The 18113-nt window shown below is 48.3% G+C and overlaps 2 protein-coding genes across 3 annotated transcripts; one reads left to right on the forward strand and one right to left on the reverse strand.

The window, feature by feature from the left end:
* Positions 1–1564: 1564 nt before the first annotated feature.
* LOC115653460 (transcription factor jun-D-like) lies at positions 1565–2764 on the reverse strand. The gene has a single exon (XM_030566817.1). It carries the CDS (start codon positions 2762–2764, stop codon positions 1565–1567), a length of 1200 nt encoding a protein of 399 aa, XP_030422677.1.
* A 3849-nt stretch (positions 2765–6613) lies between these two features.
* Positions 6614–16569, forward strand: THAP1 (THAP domain containing 1). 2 transcript variants are annotated; one of them, XM_030567404.1, is made up of 3 exons: positions 6614–8376; positions 9338–9533; positions 15984–16569. In XM_030567404.1, the coding sequence occupies exons 1-3, from the start codon at positions 8306–8308 to the stop codon at positions 16419–16421; spliced, it is 705 nt and encodes a 234-aa protein (XP_030423264.1). In that variant the 5' UTR covers positions 6614–8305; the 3' UTR covers positions 16422–16569. The 2 variants fall into 2 exon arrangements, with proteins under 2 accessions (XP_030423264.1, XP_030423263.1); XM_030567403.1 differs by having other exon boundaries at positions 6615–8376; positions 9338–9539.
* The last annotated feature ends 1544 nt before the right edge of the window (positions 16570–18113 follow it).

The following is an 18113-nucleotide window of genomic DNA, read 5'->3' on the forward strand; positions in this document are numbered from 1 at the left end:
CAAAATCTGCCCATAACACGGTCTTTGCTATTTATCCAGAGAATCCCAAAAAGCAAGGATTAAGTCTAAGCAGAGAAAACCATTCCTTTTCTATCCCTTATTAGTAAAATCTAGGCAAAAATAAATAAATCACAACAGACTCTTCCACCCAGAAACTCATCTCACATTCTGACTTTTGACTCTTCCCCTCCCTAAACAACTAGAAAAATGTCTCTAGAATAAAATAGAACAAGAAAATATTATTTACATATTTCTTCTGAAAAAATAAATCTAGTTCTCCATTATGTTTTTATGATTTATTCAAACATAATATAATGGAGTTACCATAATAATTGTTAGAGCTAAAAAACAATCTGAGCCCTTTTCTGGGTAGCATTGAATTGTTACTATACCCCATAGAGAACAAGCAGAACTGGAATGTGCACAGTGAAAGAAAAGGCATAAATGACACTCTTCTGCCAAATTAATTTCTTCCACTAGTATGTGTTTGCTATAAAAATAAAGTTTAGGTGACATCCAAAAAGTTTCAAAGTTTCAATAAATAAATACATATACCAATGCTCCAAGTTTGCACTAGCACAAGAAATAATATGGAGCTTATGATCTATAAGAGTATTTTCTTACAGTTGAATCTGTAATTAAATATGGTTCATTCTAACCTATCACCTGGCAGAATCTCTATCAGCTAAGGCTAGATTTTAAAACCAGACCCATTCAAGTGCTTTACTTGCATGTCTTAACTGCCAGCTGCAAGTCAAAAGCTACTCTGCAGCAAAACAATCTTTTAAAAAAATTCCTCTCAATACCAGCCAATACCATAGCCACACTTTGTTTTATACACACACAGTTTTTTTAAAAATGTATAATTTTAGCTTCTTTTCAAGCTCTGAATAAACATATTGAACCATCACTACACACTATATTAAGGTGTATTAGGAATTACGCCTTTTGCAGGGAAATAAAGTTGACTTTCTGTAAACAGGTTATTTTAGTTCTGAACTCTTTACAGATCTGTCAAGCTCTTCACTGGAACTTTGACAAACAACCCCCAAACACCCTACATTTTGAAGTGTAGGAATTTCTCCGGAAGTCAGCTTTAAAAGTTAAATACCCAATATAAAACTCTTTTGTAGTCAGTGCAACATAAATATACCTTACACGCCATTTACTACCCGACTTCTGTACTCTGCTTCCTTTCCAGGCACCAATAAATAAAGACGGACCTTCAATCTAGGTACTTAAAATGCTCTATTGGTCAATAATCTCTAACCTTTGAATCCTTATCTTTCCCTGCAATGTTCTAGTGCTACCCCCACAATCAAATCCCCAGCCGACTCCGGAATATTTGAACACGACTCTAGAAACTCGACGATCTTTCATTCGCCGCCGCGGCAGCGCCTGGGGCCGGCGGCCTCTGGCTCCTCCCCGGCAGGGGGGCACGCGAGACTCGCACGTGTTGTCGGGGCCGCTCCAGTCCCCGGCTCCGCTTTCAGTCTCCGGGCAGCGACGATTGCGCGGGGCCCCCGTCTCCCGGGCAGTCTCGGTCCCACTCCGGCCCGCGGCTTCAGCAGGCGCTGGTCTCCGGCGCGGCGGGCTCGGCGGCGCCCTCTGGCGGCGGCGGCGGCGGGGCGGGCGCGCCCGCGGCGCTGATGTGGCAGCCGCTGGAGAGGTGGCTGCGGACGCGGCCCTGCAGCTGGCTGACCTGGGCCCGCAGGAGGCTGGCGGTGGCGGCCAGCTCGGCGTTCTGCCCCTTCAGTGCCTTCACCTTCTCCTCCAGCCGCGCGATCCGCTCCAGTTTCCGCCGCCGGCACTTGGAGGCCGCGATGCGGTTCCGCAGCCGCTTCCGCTCGGCCTTCAGCCGCTCCTGGCTCTCCGCGTCCAGCGGCGACAGCGAGGGCGGCGTCGGGGCGCTGCTGCCCGCCTCGCCCGGCGGAGGCGCCTCGGGCACAGTCTGCGGCTCCTCCAGGGCCCTGGCGGCGCCGGGAGCGGGGAGGCGGCCGCTGCCCAGCCCCGGCGGGGCGGGGGCGGGGAAGGGCAGGCCCGGCGAGGCGGCGGAGTAGGCGCTGCTGCCCGCGGGGCTGAGCGGCCCGGCCGGGTGGAAGCTGCCGAGGTTGGTGTAGACGGCGGGCGGGTCGGCGGCGGCGGGCCGGCAGGGCCCCGGGGACAGCGGCGCCCCCAGCAGCTGGTTCTGCTTGTGCAGGTCGGCCAGGGCCTTGACGAAGCCGTCGGCGAATCCCTCCTGCTCCTGCGTCACCTGCTGGCGGTAGAGGAAGGGCCCGGCCGCGGGGGGCGGGGCGGCGGCGGGGCAGGGGCTGGCGGGGCCCAGGCCGGGGCTGCCTTGGATCAGCAGCTGCTCCAGGTCCGCCGCGGGCGGCAGCTTCAGCAGCGGCAGCTCCGCAGGGGACCCGGCCGCCAACAGAGCCGCCTCCGGGCCGCCCCTGCCGCCGGCTCCTCCCCCCGCTGCCGAGCCCGGGGGCGCCGCGGCGGGGATGAGCCTGAGCGCTGCGCCGCTCCGGGTGCCGCCGGGCGGCCGCAGTGTGTAGGACCCCGGCAGCGCCGAGGGGGAGGCGGCCGCCCCCGCCGCCATCTCCCGCTTCTTACCGGCCCCGAGCAGCAGTTTGTGCCCCGCCGCCTCCGCCCCAGCCCCGGGACCGCTGCCGAAGCCGGGGAGCGGCACGAAGTCGGGCAGCAGCTCCAGCCCCTCCTCGGGGTAGAACGGGGCCTCCATCTTCACCGCCGCCCGGCCGCTGCGGCCGCCGCTCATCCTGCCCTCCCGGCCGGCCAGGGGGGCCGCCCCGCCTCCGGCCGGAGCGGGCGCAAGGGGACCCCCCGCGGGGCCTGGTCGCTCGCCTGGGAGATCGGGGGGCCCCCGCCCGCCTCAGCCCGGCACCCAGGGGAAGGAGATCCAGAGCCGCATGCACGGCAGGGAGGTGGGCTGCCTGCGCCCGGGGCGCCCAGGCTCTGCTCGGCGCGGTGTCCGCGATGGGGGGCGGGGGCGGCCTCACCCCTGGCAGGCGGGTCGGCTCCCACCGGGGGCAGCTGCAGCCTCCTCCGCCGCCCAGGGCTCCGCGTCTTCGGCTTGTGGCATTTACTGAAACTCCTACAGGGGAACTGATGTCAAACCCCCTCCCAGCAGCAGCGCCGCCTTCGCGCCCGCTCTCTCCGCCCCTCCGGCGGCCGCGGCTCTCTCCCTCCCGCCTGGGCATGGGAGCGCACACAGCTCCGCGCCGGCAGCTGCCCACACATCCGCCCACACACGCTCCCTTGCTGCGGGCTGATCAGTTCTGCCAGCTGGGAAAGGGAGGTTGGCAGCGCGCTGCCCCTTGGTGGGCGCTGTGGGCGTGTGTGTGTGGGGAGGGGGGTGATTATTAACGATCGCTCTTCAGCTCCTTCCTTGCACACAGAAGCAGGGGCTTGTGCTGCTCCTCGAGTTCTCCCACTGGCCGTAACGCACAGCTTCCCCAACTAGTCTGTAGCTTGACCTGTTTGCATCCCTCTAGACTGCTAGGGAGAGGCACGGGGAACAGACTGACCCAGTAACGCAGCGGAGGGGATTGTATGCAGTGCAGCGTTTAGGGGGGAGGACAAGGGATGAAATCATCACCCAGTAAGCTGACTCTCTTAGCATACTTTCTGCCTAGAAGTCTGCAAAGGGAATGCGCAGGTTGCCTAATTAAGCAGTGACAAATCAGGAAGTACCGAATTGAAAGTTCCACCTGCGACCCTAACTGTGCCTCATTAGCCTGCCTTCTGACACCATCTTTAGTTGCCTGGTTTATTGTGTCTCAGATAACACAGCAGAATAGCCTTACCGTTTTCTAATGACCTTGTAAAGGGCATCTTGCAAAGTGTGCGGTGAACGAGGCAGTGCTGTGAAGCTGCCCTCCCCTAGTATTCGGTGTACAGTAACATAGGCTAGGGCAGTGGTTCTCAAACTTTTTCTCAATTGCTGAGGGCCTCAGTGGATCACTTAATGATCTTTCCAAATGTTGTTTGTACTGTTAGCTAAGTATTGTAAAGTGCTTTGGCTAAAAGCAATACATATATAAATTAAAGTATTTTGTTCTACAAATAAAAGCACATAATTCATATTTTAATATCAGTAGTCTTACTTTGCTAATGAGATGGATGTCTCCTCTCTCCCCGGCCGCGGCAGCCCCTGAACTGGGGCTGGGAAGGTGGGGGGTCCTCTGGGTCTCCCCTGGGATGGTAGCCACTGAGCTTGGGCTGGGAAGGACAGGGGGGTCTCTCCCCATCAACCACAGCCCTGGAGCTGGGGAAAGTTGCCTTTTTCTCTGGCTACTCCAGCCCTGCACATCCCAAATTCCCCCCATTCCCTCTTTTCACCACACTGCCTCCTCCCACCTGCCCCTTATTCTCCCCCCGAAGGCCACCACTTCCTCTTACATATGCATCTCTCTCCAGGTCCTGCATGGCTCCACTAATTAGGTGGGTGGCCCTTCAATCTCTCATGTGCGGCTGCCCAGGTGTGCACCTTAGAACGGTGGTTTTCAAACCATGGGTCGCACCCAGTACTGAGTCACGGTAGCTCTGGCCAGCACCGCTGACTGCGCTGTTAAAAATCCCATCGGCAGTGCTGCCTGGCTAAGGTAGCCTAGTGCTTACCTGTCCTGATACCGTGCTGTGCCCTGGAAGAGGGTAGCAGCAGGTCGGGGGGCCATAGGGCTCCATACACTGGCCCGCCCTGAGCACTGGCTCCACATTCCCATTGGCTGGTTCCTGGCGAATGGGAGCTGGGGGGGGGCAGTGCCTGTGGCTGAGTGCCATGCACCCCCATTTCGAGCCTGCATCCCTGAGCCCAGCCCCCCTCCTGTACCCCTGCCCCAGCCCAGAGCCCTCTTCCACACCCTGAACCCGATTCTTAGCCCCCTCAGCCGAGCCCTGACCCCATTCTGCACCCCAATCCCATGCCCCAGCCCACAGCCCCCCCCCTGAACCCCTCATTCCTGGCCCCACCCCACAGCCCTCACCCTGCACCCCAACCCTCTGCCCCAGCCCTGAGCCCCTCCTACACCCCAAGCCTCTCATCCCCAGCTCTGTTGGATTGTGGGCATCAACAATTTTCTTCAACTGAGCCCTAAAAAAAAAGTTTTAAAACCATTGCCTTAGAGCAGGTGTAGGCAACCTATGGCACTGATTTTCAGTGGCACTCACACTGCCCAGGTCCTGGCCACTAGTCTGAGGGGCTCCGCATTTTAATTTAATTTTAAATGAAGCTTCTTAAACATTTTAAAAACCTTTACATACAATAGTTTAGTATTATAGACTTATAGAAAGAGATCTTCTGAAAACGTTAAAATGTATTACTGGCACGTGAAACCTTAAATTAGAGTGAATAAATGAAGACTTGGCACAGCACTGCTGAAAGGTTGCCGACCCCTGCCTTAGAGGGAACTATCAGTGGACCACTTGAATGGATCTCGCAGACCACAGTTTGAAAACCTCTGGGCTAGGGCTTTGCAGAATACCTTGCCTTAGTCAATGTCTACCTTGTATACAACTGACTCATGAATTCTTTATCTACTATACACCGGGTACAACTGTGAAGTTTCCCTCTGGTGGTGTCTGGACTGGTGATCTGCTAGGTCTCTCCAATCCTTGATTCTGGGAGCCAGACTTACACTGCTCTGTTGTGAGAACCCCGACTCCTGGGCTGTTCACGCACAGCCTCTGGCATGTAAGTTGCTCCCAACTACTTGCAAGTGAATGACACTAGCCAATATCGCCGGTCCCAGACGCAACCCTAGGAACCTCTGTCTTGCAGTGTCCAGTTATGCCCGCTGGACACTGAAAGCTTATATATGTTTGTCAATTTAACAATGAAATTGATATATACCAGGTTTGTTATACCAAGGGGAGCCTCTGACATGCTTCAAACCAAACACACTGCTTCAGGTAGAATAAACAAACAGATGTATTAACTATAAAGGTAGATTTTAAGTGATTATAAGTCAAAACATAACAAGTCAGATTTGGTCAAATGAAATAAAAGCAAAATGCATTCTAAGCTGATCTTAACACTCTCAATGTCCTTACAAACTTAGATGCAAAAGTAACAGGCTGGCTGGTTACTTTTCAGTCAGGCTCTCCCCTTTGATCAGCGTTTCAGTTGCTTGGTGTTGGTGTCTGTAGATGTAGGCTGAAGAGAGAGCATGGCAAACCTCTCTCCCTTTTATCATGTTCTTTCTTCCCTGTTGGCTTTGCCCCCCTCCTCAGTCAGGTGAACATTACCTCATCACAGTCCCAAACTGCCCAAAGAAAGGGGGTGACTCCCTCGATGGTCTAACAGATTATTTTGTTGCTGCCTAAGCCAGTGTTCATATTCCTGTGAGGCTGCGCTGGGTTTGTCCCATCCATGCCCTGATGAGATGTAAATTGCCTCTCTCTTCTTGGAGAGTATTTGCATGGGCTTGCTTTAAGCCATGAGGATACATTTTCAGTCTCATAACTATATACATGAAATTATAACCTATAACGTGACAATTACTATAACATCATTAAAACAGCCATGCCCAGTGCATCATGAGCCTTCTGAAGACACCCAACATGACAAACTTTGCATTGGATACCACACAATCATTTTATAAAAATGAAGATGGGGGTGTAGGGTGTTCCCCTCGAGGTACAGAGCATCACAACAACAAAATAGTAGAAAATGCTAAATGGGTTCAAGGTTATAGGGGGGAAATTATGTATTGTATTTTTGAGCTGTAAGAGCACTGTGTCATAGATTAACAGAATGGGGGGGATTTACAATTTTTAAAAATCTCTATTTAAAATTCCTTGGTTCAGGGGTATTAATATGGCCCTGACCAAGCTGATGATAGCTCCTTTTGAGCTACTCAGTGCTTGTCATCTTCAGCTTGCTGAATGAATGAACCTCAGGCCTTAGTGACCGATCCATTAATATATCAATTCTCCCTCTGCCCCTATTATCCACTAGTCATCCGCCACGCCAAGGAATTCCTTCGTCTCTGCTCCCCATCACATTTCATCTACTCAGCTGACTTCCTGGCACATTTCAGTGCTTCTGTCCCTGCACCTCCAAACCAAGCTCCTTTTCCTCCAGGGCCTCTACAGGATGCTGGCCTATTCAGCTTCTCCCTATCCACATGGCTTAGGATATGGCTACACTGCCCATGTTACAGTGCGGCCACAGCCGTGCTGTGATGTGGGCAGTGTAGACATGCTTTATTGCTGGGGAAGAGCTCTCCCAGTGATACCTCCCTCACCCCAAATGAGTGGTGGTAGCTTTATCAAGTGCTGTCTATACTGGTGCTTTTCAGCGCTAAAACTTTTGTCGCTCGGGTGTGTGAGTTTTCACACCCCTTAACAACTAAACTTTTAACGCTGAAAGTGGAAGTGTAGTAGGGTGACTAGATGTCTTGATTTCATAGGGAAAGTTCCAATATTTGGAGCTTTTTATAATATGGACTCCAATTACCCCCCACCCCTTGTCCCGATTTTTCACACTTGCTATCTGGTCACCCTACAGTGCAGACACAAGCCTTAGTTACACTTCCAGGTGGCTCTCCGCTCTGGCAGTGGCCTATGCTGCTGCACCTTCCCTCTCACTGTTTTGTCCCGAAAAACAGCAGGTGGGAGAGAAGCTAGGAGGCAGGAAGCAGCTCCAAGAGGGAAGGAACCCTGGCCTGCCTGAGATTTCCCACCTCACCCAGAGGAGCAGCCATTAGCTGCTAGAGGGGACAGAATTGCTGACCAAAGGCAAGAGAGTGGGACTTAGGAAACAGGCGACCAGATGTCCCTGTTTTACAGGGACAGTCCCAATTTTTGGGTCTTTTTCTTATATAGGCTCCTATTATCCCCCACCATGTCCTCATTTTTCACTCTTGCGGTCTGGCCACCCTATCAGCAAATGAGTCAGGGTGCGGGCCTCAAGCTGGAGCGCGTGCAGAGAGGTACTGCCCAGCTCCTGTCCAGATGTGCGAGCAAAGAGGGCGGAGCAAGGGCAAAGAACAGGGAGGGGGCGGGGAGATTGGGCCCGCGCCGCGCTTGGAGTCTCTGCGCCTATTGGTGGGCTGAACGGAAGACTCCACCCACGCGTAGGGGAACGGCCAATAGAGGAGAGCGACATGTTGTTATCGCGAGAGTTGAGCTGAAGCTGGCAGCGCCATCTTGAAGTCGGGAGAGGCCGTGTCCCTTTTCTGCTCCTAGGGGCTAACAGAGCAGGGGATGGGGGCCGGGCAGTGACTGAGTTAGCTGGGTCTTTGCGCTCCTCTTCTGTGGGTGCCGGAGCGGAGCCGGCGGCCGCCGGCGGGGGAGAATGGTGCAGTCCTGCTCCGCCTACCGCTGCCGGAACCGATACGACAAAGAGAAGCCTATCTCCTTCCACAAGTGAGGACGGGGCAGGAGCGCGCGTGCGCGGGGCGGGAGCGCGCCACGGCCGGGGGAGGAGCCATGCCCGCGGGTGCGCGCTGGGGGCGCGGGGAGTAACTGTCATTGGCGAGGAGCCCAGAGCGCGAGCGCCCCGGCTGCTGTGGCGCGCGCTCAGCCAGGGGGAGGCCTGCCCAAGTGGGGCCTGTCCCCCTGGCTCCTCTCGCGTGGGGGAAGGGGTTTCTGAGGTGGGGCCCCGGTGTGCCCGGCGCTGTACAGACAGCTGGTGAGAGTCTGCCCCATCCCTCCTGGAGAATGGGACGAACCTGCCCTGGCACCCCGGGTCACATGCCTGTTCAGTGCCCGGAGCTGGCAGCAACCTTGTCTGGCCTGGCACGGCCCTAGCCTGCAGGGGGATGTAAACACTGAGCAAATGAGGGGCTGCGCCAGCCCGCCTGTCACTGGGTCTGGCTCCATGCATATGTGCTGCTTGGTTTGAGCGTTGTAGGAGAGCTTGCAAAGGAGCCTGAGGTTTCTTCACACTTCGCAGGTGTCCTGTGAACATGCTTGTTTGAGGCCTTGCGCTCTGTATTGAAATCCTCATTGCCACTTGTTCTTTGGGTGGCCTGGCTCTTTCAGTTCCCCTGAATAATGCGAAAACCTGCCCCTGGGCTCTGGCCTGTCAGCTGATCCATGAAGGTGATCCCTTGTGCCTCTCCATTGCGCCCTTATGCCCAGCAAGGGGATGGCTGTGTTTATCAGCTTGCAAAATCAGGCTCTAAGCAGTGGTGCTGAATGTAACAGTATCGGGGGCTTTTTGTTCCTTGGTTATACAGCAGCTAACAATGGGGGTCCTGATCCATGATTAGTATTTCTAGATGCTACGCCAATATCTTGTCTTAAGTGTCTTATGTATGTCTACAGTGCTATTGCTTTTTTTAGAAAACCTTGAAATGGAGCTGAAGGTCCATTTCATTTGCAGGTTTCCTCTCACGAGACCTGATCTCTGCAAAAAATGGGAAGCTGCTGTTAAAAGGAAAAACTTCAAACCAACAAAGTATAGCAGCATTTGTTCAGAACACTTTACTCCAGATTGCTTTAAAAGGGAGTGCAACAACAAGCTACTGAAAGAAAATGCCGTGCCCACAATATTTTGTTACACTGAACCCAGTGAGAAGGTAAAGGTAAACACCAAAACTCTTTCTTATAATACATACTTTAATTTATGTATATATAGTCAAATACTGCAGTATAAGTGTATATATATATTTTAAAATGCAAAGAAGGGAGAGAAGCAGTGTTAAGGAGATATGGATTTAAGTCTGATAGTCTATTTCTGCACATGTGCAGAGAGCAGGAGAACTTAGAAGGGTCCCGAGACATGTAGAAGAGAGAGATGGTAACAACTAGAAATGCTCTGCTGTTTTTGTGAAGCTTTATGGAAAAGTTCCATTAAGAGCAAGCGATCTTGTGGTTTCACACAATCACCACCTGAGAGCTGAGCCAGTTGGCACTCGGGAAAGGGTTATAAATATGTGAATTGGAGTCATCAGCTGATCGATGCAGGGCCAAAGAGATGCTTCTGACATGAAGGCTGTGTTCCAAGACTTGTCTCACTTTGGATACAGGTATAGGTTCCCTATCTTGCTGGAAATCAGTGAGTCAAGGTGGGTGAGGTAATATCTTTTATTGGACCAACAGTTGGTGAGAGAGACAAGTTTTCAAGGTGGAATAGATAGTTTAGCATAAGTAGTTAACCTATATTTCAAGAGACCATTTAAGGTGAAGTAGCCTGTCTCCAGTGCTCTAAATGTCCCAATAACAACTATGTGGCTGAAATGAGACAATCAGTACACGCTTGAATGAACCCACACAGAAAACTGATACATGACAAAAACACCATATCACCTGTAACACTTTTCACAAAGCAATCACTTTATATCTGACCTCTCAGTCCTCATCCTCAATGGTCCCTTGAAAATACACCTCTACCCTGATCTAACATAACCCAATATAACACGGTAAAGCAATGCTTTGGGCGGGGCTGCGCACTCTGGCAAGTTCGATATAATGCGGTTTCACCTATAACATGGTAAGATCTTTTGGCTGCCGAGGACAGCGTTATATTGGGATAGAGGTGTATGTGTTAATACTTATGCTAAACGATCTGTTCCACCTTGTATTTAGCTGTGACAGGGACTGAGTACATTTCCCAGACCTGAAGAAGAGCTCCGTGTAATCTCAAAAGCTAGTCTCTTTCATCTACTGAAGTAGCTCCAATAAAAGATACTACCTCACCCACCTTGTCTCTCTAATATCCTGGGACCAATGTGGCTACAACAACACTGCATAGATACCAATTAAGCAGTCAGCTATTAGCTCAGGGACTAGAATTAGCTGCTGACTGCAAAAATCTTTGAACTGCTGTTTTTACTTAGGAGATTCTCATGTGTTTTGGAGGGAACTGAGAGAGGCTGCCCTTCTCACGCTCTGGTGAATCCAGGTGACACAGGCATATTTTGAAGCCATATTAAAAAATGAGAAGATGTGAAGGCAGTGTGTATATGTGTTAAAGTGTACAAGAGTGTGTGTTCTGTTGCAGACTTACACTGAAATGTATGTAAAGAAACCAAGGTGTGGGGGAGCTAACTCTCAATAGGTATCCTTTTTGGATGACAGATCTGAAGTACTGTCCCACATCGATGCATCAATAGAATTTTAGAACAAATTGATAAATTGTAATACGTCACCAGGACCAGATGGCATTCACCCAAAAGTTCTGAAGGAATTCAAATACAAAATTGCAGAACTCCTAACTATAGTGTGTAACTGATTGTTGAAACAAGCATCTGTACCAGATGACCGGAGGATAGCTAATATAACACCAATTTTTAAAACACATTCCAGAGACAATCCTGGCAATTATAGGCTGGTGAGCCTAACTTCAGTAACAGGCAAATTGGTAGAAAATATAGTAAAGAACAGAATTATCAGGTGCACAGATAAACAGGTTTTGTTGGGGAACAGTCAATATGGCTTTTGTAAAGGGAAGCTATGCTTCACCAATATATTAAAGTTGTTTGAGGGTGATGCAGGTGATGTAAAGTACTTGGATTTTCAGAAAGTCTTTGACGAGGTCCCTCATGAAAGGCTCTTAAGGAAACAAAATAGTCCTGGAATAGCAAGACTCTTATGGATCAATAACTGGTTAAAAGATAAGAAATAAAGGGTAGGGATAAATGGTCCATTTTCACAATGGTGAGAGGTTCTGTCAAGGAGCTGTCCTGTTCAACATATTCATTAATGATCTGGAAAATGGAGTGAACAGTGAAATGGCAGTAATTGCTACATATTTATTCAAAATAGCTAAGTCCAAAGCTGACTGCAGAGTTACAAAGGGATCTCACAAAACTGAACAACAAACTGGCAGATGAAATTCAACACTGATAAGTGCAAAGTAATGCACACTAGAAGAATAATTCCATCTACACATATATAATGAAATATCTAATTGAGCTGTTAGCACTGGAGAAAGAGATCTTGGAATCACCTTGGATAGGTCTCTGAAAACTTCAGCTCAACGTGCAGCAGCAGTCAAAAAGGGTAACAGTATGTTAGTAACTATTTGGAAGGGGATAGAAAATATGATGCCACTATATAAATCCCTGGTGTATCTGCACCTTGAATTCTGTGTCCAGTTTTGGTTTCCCCATCTCAAAAAGGATATAGTGGAATGAAAAAGGTTCAGAGAAGGGCAACAAAAATGATCAAGGGTATGGAACAGCTGACATACAAGGAGATACTAAAAAGATTAAGGCTATTCAGTTTAGAAAAGAGATGACTAAGGGGTGATGTGACAGAGGTCTGTATAATCATGAATGGCGTGGAAAAATGAATAGAGAGGTTTTATTTACCCTTTCCCACAATACAAAAACTGGGGGTTACTCGATTAAATTAGTAGGTAGCAGGTTTAATACAAACAGGAGGAAATACTTTTTCCACACAACACATAATTAACCTGTGGAACTCATCGTCATGGGATGTTGTGATGGCCAAAAGTATAACTGGGTTGAAAAAGAACTAGACAAGATGGCTGGAGATGCAACCCCATGCTTGGGATGACCCTAACCCTCAGATTGCCAGAAGCAGGGAGGAAAAGACAGAGATGGATCCCTCTAACTGTTCTGTACACTCCCCCAGAAGCTCTGGTACTGGCCGGGTTGGGAGCGGGGGAAGAGAGAGCCCAGGGCTGGGGCGGTAGGGGGTGTGGGGAGGGAAGAGAGAGCCCAGGGCTGGAGCGGTAGGGGGTGTGGGGAGGGAAGAGAGAGCCCAGGGCTGGGGCGGTAGGGGGTGTGGGGAGGGAAGAGAGAGCCCAGGGCTGGGGCGGTAGGGGGTGCGGGTCGGGTGGAGGGGTGGGAAGAGAGAGCCCAGGGCTGGGGTGGCAGGGGGTGCGGGTCGGGGGAGGTGGGAAGAGAGAGCCCAGGGCTGGGGCGGCAGGGGGTGCGGGTGTGGGGGCACTGATGGGAGGGGTGAGAGCCCAGGGCTGGGGTTGGGGGCAGCCAAAAAATCTTTTGCTTGAGGCAGCAAAAACCGTAGAGCCAGCCCTGATTCCTACATTCAGGGTTTTTGATCCCATAGCTCTGAGGTTGAAGTCTTCTATCTTTTCAGAAAAGAGTGTTACACACCCTGGCCTGTGCTTTAGCAGAGAGGTAAAATGAAGTGCAAGCAAAAGTGGAGTGTAATGGAAGTATACATAATATTACCTCTGCATTTCCTACTCCCCACCCCTCACACACCTTGTCTGTTACATTCACAGTGTTATTGTCTCCAAACATCAAATGTAGCTCCTCCTGACAGAGCAGGTGTATTTTTTCTTCATTGCACCACCAAGTTACATACCCAGGCTCTACCCTTGGGACTAGAGTGGGTTAATCTTCCCCTTTGGCACACTGAATGCATGGAACAGGAGTGATTTGGAGGATTCCTAGCTTCTGTAAGGGAGATAAAACATGCACCAATAAGTCTCTTTTCTCTCACCCCTTTGAGAAGGGAACAGAGAGGATAGTGAGAATAGCAGAAGAACAGCAAAAAAAGCTCAAAGAGAGATATGAGGGGATGACAGAGGGCAAAAAGATGGGGAGAGAGGCACATAGGAAGAGTGGCACACAGGAGAGTAGGCAAATCAAGAAAATAACCTGGTAATAAAGAGGGAATGTAAGTGGAAAATGGAAGGCAGCTGGTAAGAAAGAAAGACAGACACAGTGCATGCAAGAAAAGATGAGAAACTTTCAGGTAAATACACTTTATTTATACTTTCTTCTCTAATTGTGTTTCGTGATAGAAAAGATTAGTATGGTGGGAGCCAAATTAGACACAAGAGAAAGGATGAGATGCAGAATATTCTAGCCAAGTTGCTGCCCATGCCACAGGACAAATATATATCGGGATCAGTGGCAGTTCAGGTTCCTGCATCTGGCCACTGTGCCTCAACCCATGTGGATGGACCATTTCTAGGGAGCAGAGTGTAATTCTCTATCTGCTCATTTGTTCCTTGCCCCCTCTTTTTGTACCATTAGTAAGGATGCCTGTTAGTGTCAGTTGTGGAGGTGGATTTGGCGATGTGCACAGCTGTTCACTCGGAGCTGTTGTGATATTACCAGCTCATTTGCAGAGGTTTTTAAATGACCGTAGATGTTGGTAACTGTTACTCTCAGAGCAGGGTTCAGATTGATGATCTTGATGTAAAAGGCTGTGTAATATTGTTTATTTTAATACCTGTTGCCATTTTTCCTGGTAGGATCTTTGGGACAAAAACTTCATTGGGTATAAGAAATGCTTTGAATTCACCCATAATATGTCAGTGATGGATTACCAAGGGAGCAGGCCACGTATACTGGGAGGGAGATCTTTTATGAAAGATGCCATGTGCCATCAGCCAAAAAGGGGAGACTAGAATTGGAGGATACCAATTTCTGCAAGTCTAGTTGTCTGGCAATTGTCAGACTATCCCAAGTGCTCTAAGGAGGGTGAATTGCTCACTGAGAGACATGCTTTTCCCTTCCTCTTTCCCTTACAATCTTCCCCACGAAGAGGGCTCTGAGAATTACGGTTGACTAGTACAAGTTTGACTTGATCAAAATGCTTGACATCTTCATGTGTGAGGCTAAAAGATGCATTGTGACAAAAACATAGGTTTATTTTATCTGTGGCACACAACTGGAATTGTCAGATTGAGGTTGTGCTAATGTATACTGATTGATTATACATGGGCACCTACAAGAAACTTTAAATCAACACCAGAAGCAAAACTGACTTTTCAGTTACACTCTGCTTAGTATCATAGTCTATCTGGAGCAGTGTCTAGGCAGTAAATTAAAAACAGATACTAAATTGCTTGGCTCGGATGTCTTGGATAGTGCTGTATTTCCATGGTCTTCTACACCTATATATTAGATCTAGCTTGATCGCTTAGGGCTGTGAAAAATTTTGCACCCTGTTAGGTAAATATGATCCTCACTGTAGACAGAGCTAGGCTGACAGAAGGATTCTTTGTGGCTATTACTTCTTGGAGGGGTGGATTATCTACATTGATAGCAAAACCTCTTCTGTCGACGTAGGAAGCGTCTACACAGCTTATATAGTATAAACATAGCCCTAGAACCTTGTGCTCTGAGGATTTGGCAACAGGTTATGTAATCTGCAAGTATCTGAGAGGGAGGGATGGCTCAATAGTTTAAGCATTGGCCTGCTAAACCCAGGGTTGTGAGTTCAATCCTTAAGGGGGCCATTTAGGGATCTGGGGAAAAAATCTGTCAGGGGGATTGTCCTGCTTTGAGCAGAGGGTTGGACTAGATGACCTCCTGAGGTCCCTTCCAACCTTGATGTTCTGTCTCTGACACTGTTAATGCCATTAAATGCATTGAGCCCATCAAAGCAGACAGTTACAAAATTAACTTCTAGCTCAATGCGTCTTTCACCAAGAAGTTCTTAGCTGTTTTTGCTAGATACTGGATTTGCTTACTGTTGTGTTTCAAGAGCACTGTTTCATATGAGTCCAAACAGATGCAATTCTGAATGCTCTCTATATCTTTGGGGCAGAAAGGATTTAAGTCTTCCCTTTGTTCATTACCTGTTTTGAGGGGACTTGGGCTAGATAAGTACACTAAGTGTATCTAGATTAAAGTGAGTGAATGTGTTCTTGCAGCTGATAACCCTTCAACCATGTGGCAGAGTTAAAGACTGGACAGTTTATAATTTTATAAGTGTTTTGACAAAGTCTTCAGAAGTGACTAGAGATTTTGGTTGCCTCAATTTCTAGGTGTCTAGCTTGAGACTTTTAAGAAGGTGGGTACTCAGCATTTCTGAAAGCTTTTAAGGTGGCTCAAATGGAGCATTGAAAACTGAGGTTCCCCCAAATCCCAATCACTTTTGAAAATGTAGGTCATTGAACTTCATGAACAGAATTAATGCTAAAAAGGGGGGTACTTATCACCTGCATTTACTAATTTCAGCAATGCGTACTGCATTGTCAGCTGGGTGCTGCAACTGTTGCATACAGATTACAATGTGGCAATTAGAATGCTGTTCACAAAACAGATTAAAATGTACTTTCTGTCTTGCTGTTTTAGACTGAAGAATTTACAGAGCAACCCGAAGATCTGTCTGCAGCACCACCACCCCCTCCACCACCTCCTCCTCTGCTACCACCTGCCCCACCGCAACCTTCCTTTCCTTTGTCTCAAATAGATGCAAGATTGGTAGATCCAAGTATTGGATTATTAATGCCTCCTCTCCAGACCCCTAATAATCTTGCCGTTTTCTGTGATCACAACTATACCGTAGAGGATACAGTACATCAAAGAAAGAGAATTCAGCAGCTGGAGGAACAAGTTGAAAAACTACGAAAGAAGCTCAAGACAGCGCAGCAGCGATGCAGACGTCAGGAAAGACAGATTGAAAAACTGCGAGAGATTGTTCAGTTTCAGAAGGAAAAAGACATAGTGGCAGGAAAAGGCTATGTGATTCTACCTAATGACTATTTTGAAATCGTAGAAGTACCTGCATAAAAACATTGACGTTAATTTTAAAGGGGCAATGCCAAATAGCCTCTTCAGACTAACGCAGAAGTTCAATTTAAAAACGAATGCTTTCTAATTGTGTGTAAAACCATTCTAAAAATAATAAAGAAGGTATAAAATACTCAATAGAGCACAATTTGTTTGTTCATTGTCATTGCAGCTTTTAACACTTTTAATTAGACTTGGCAGAATTAGACTTTTTAAAATAATATTGATGGAAAATATCATTTTTTTTATTTTTAAGAGGTTTTTCTTTAATAAGTTTCCACAGGAATGAACATTTAAATTATGGGGCGGGGTCAGATAATTCTTTAATGACAGTAGATAAAGCTTTAATTTTTTTGAGTTGCAGTATAACTATTAAAACACAAATTGTCAACGTTACATGTCAAAATATACAAAGTAAATGTCCTTAAATCACTAATAAATTCTCAAGCAGTAATTTTGATTATTGACGGAAATATTTTTCCATTCATTTATATGAAATTGTCATTTACTGACATTTAGCAATGAAAATCTAATCCTTCCATGTCTAGTTTTAATAAACTAGCAAAACGTTTTACAAACACATCTCACAATTAGAATCTGCATTTGGTTTTTAAAATCTGCCATGCTTTTAACAGGGGGAGGATGCAGGTTAAACAAGTATAAAATGTATAACAGAGTTTTGGCCTGGGAGTTGGATGGGCAAAGAGTATCTCAGCCAAGAGTGAAGACTACTGGGGGGCAAGATTTTCAAAAACATTTCGCATCTGTCTCACTTTGCTCCCACTTCCATAGTCTTCAGTGGGAACAGGGGCACTTTTGAAAATCCCACCTGTTTTATTCTGTGCGTATTGTAGGGTGGAATAACTTTCTAACCTCAAACTAATGATCCTCTGCATGTTATATTGTCAGAGCATTGTATAAACATTAATCCAACATCACTTCAGTGAGACAGAGAAAGTGCATAGTTAGCCCCATGAAATGCACCCCAAGTATGTACATATCTTCCTTTGGAAAACATCATGGGAGGAAGGAAATATGTCAAAATATCTAACTCTGAAGCTGTAGCTTTTGGGAGATGTACTCCCCAGAGGAAGCAGGTGTAGTTCTGCATTGGAAGTTCCATCAAACCCATGTTAGGCTATGTTTCTGCTAAGAATGGTCTCAGGAAGGGCAGCATGCTGCTGAGAGTGGCTGTTTCTCAGCACTGCTTCTGATAAGCCACGGTCTCTAATGCTGGGAGCCAGGTGCAGAGGGGTGTGAGAGCTTTGTGGAAGGTGGGACTATACCATGTTATCTCTATTCCCTCGTGTCAGGGCTGGCTCCAGGTTTTTTGCCGCCCTAAGCCAAAAAAAAAAAAGGCTCGAGTGCCACACCCTTGAAAAGTGCCACCCCAAGCTGGTGCCTAGAGCCAGCCTTGCCTCTTGTGGTGGAGGTGGAAAGTGCTTTGCTCCCATATGGTCTAAAACAGAGGGGAGCATAGCGCTAGGTGTTATCCCCTTTTTACAAATGGGTAAATCTGAGACAGGTTATGACCAAAACTTTCAAACTCAGGTGCCTAACACCAGGCACCAAATAAATGGCTTGAGTTTTCAAGGGTGCTAAGCACTCACAACTTTCATTGCATCTGACTGTGACTTCTGAAATCAGTGCAGAATCAGGATTAGGGGTAGGAGGGCCCCTTTGAATGACCCA

This window comes from Gopherus evgoodei, chromosome 6 (assembly GCF_007399415.2).
Source record: "Gopherus evgoodei ecotype Sinaloan lineage chromosome 6, rGopEvg1_v1.p, whole genome shotgun sequence".
Lineage (NCBI taxonomy): Eukaryota > Metazoa > Chordata > Testudines > Testudinidae > Gopherus > Gopherus evgoodei.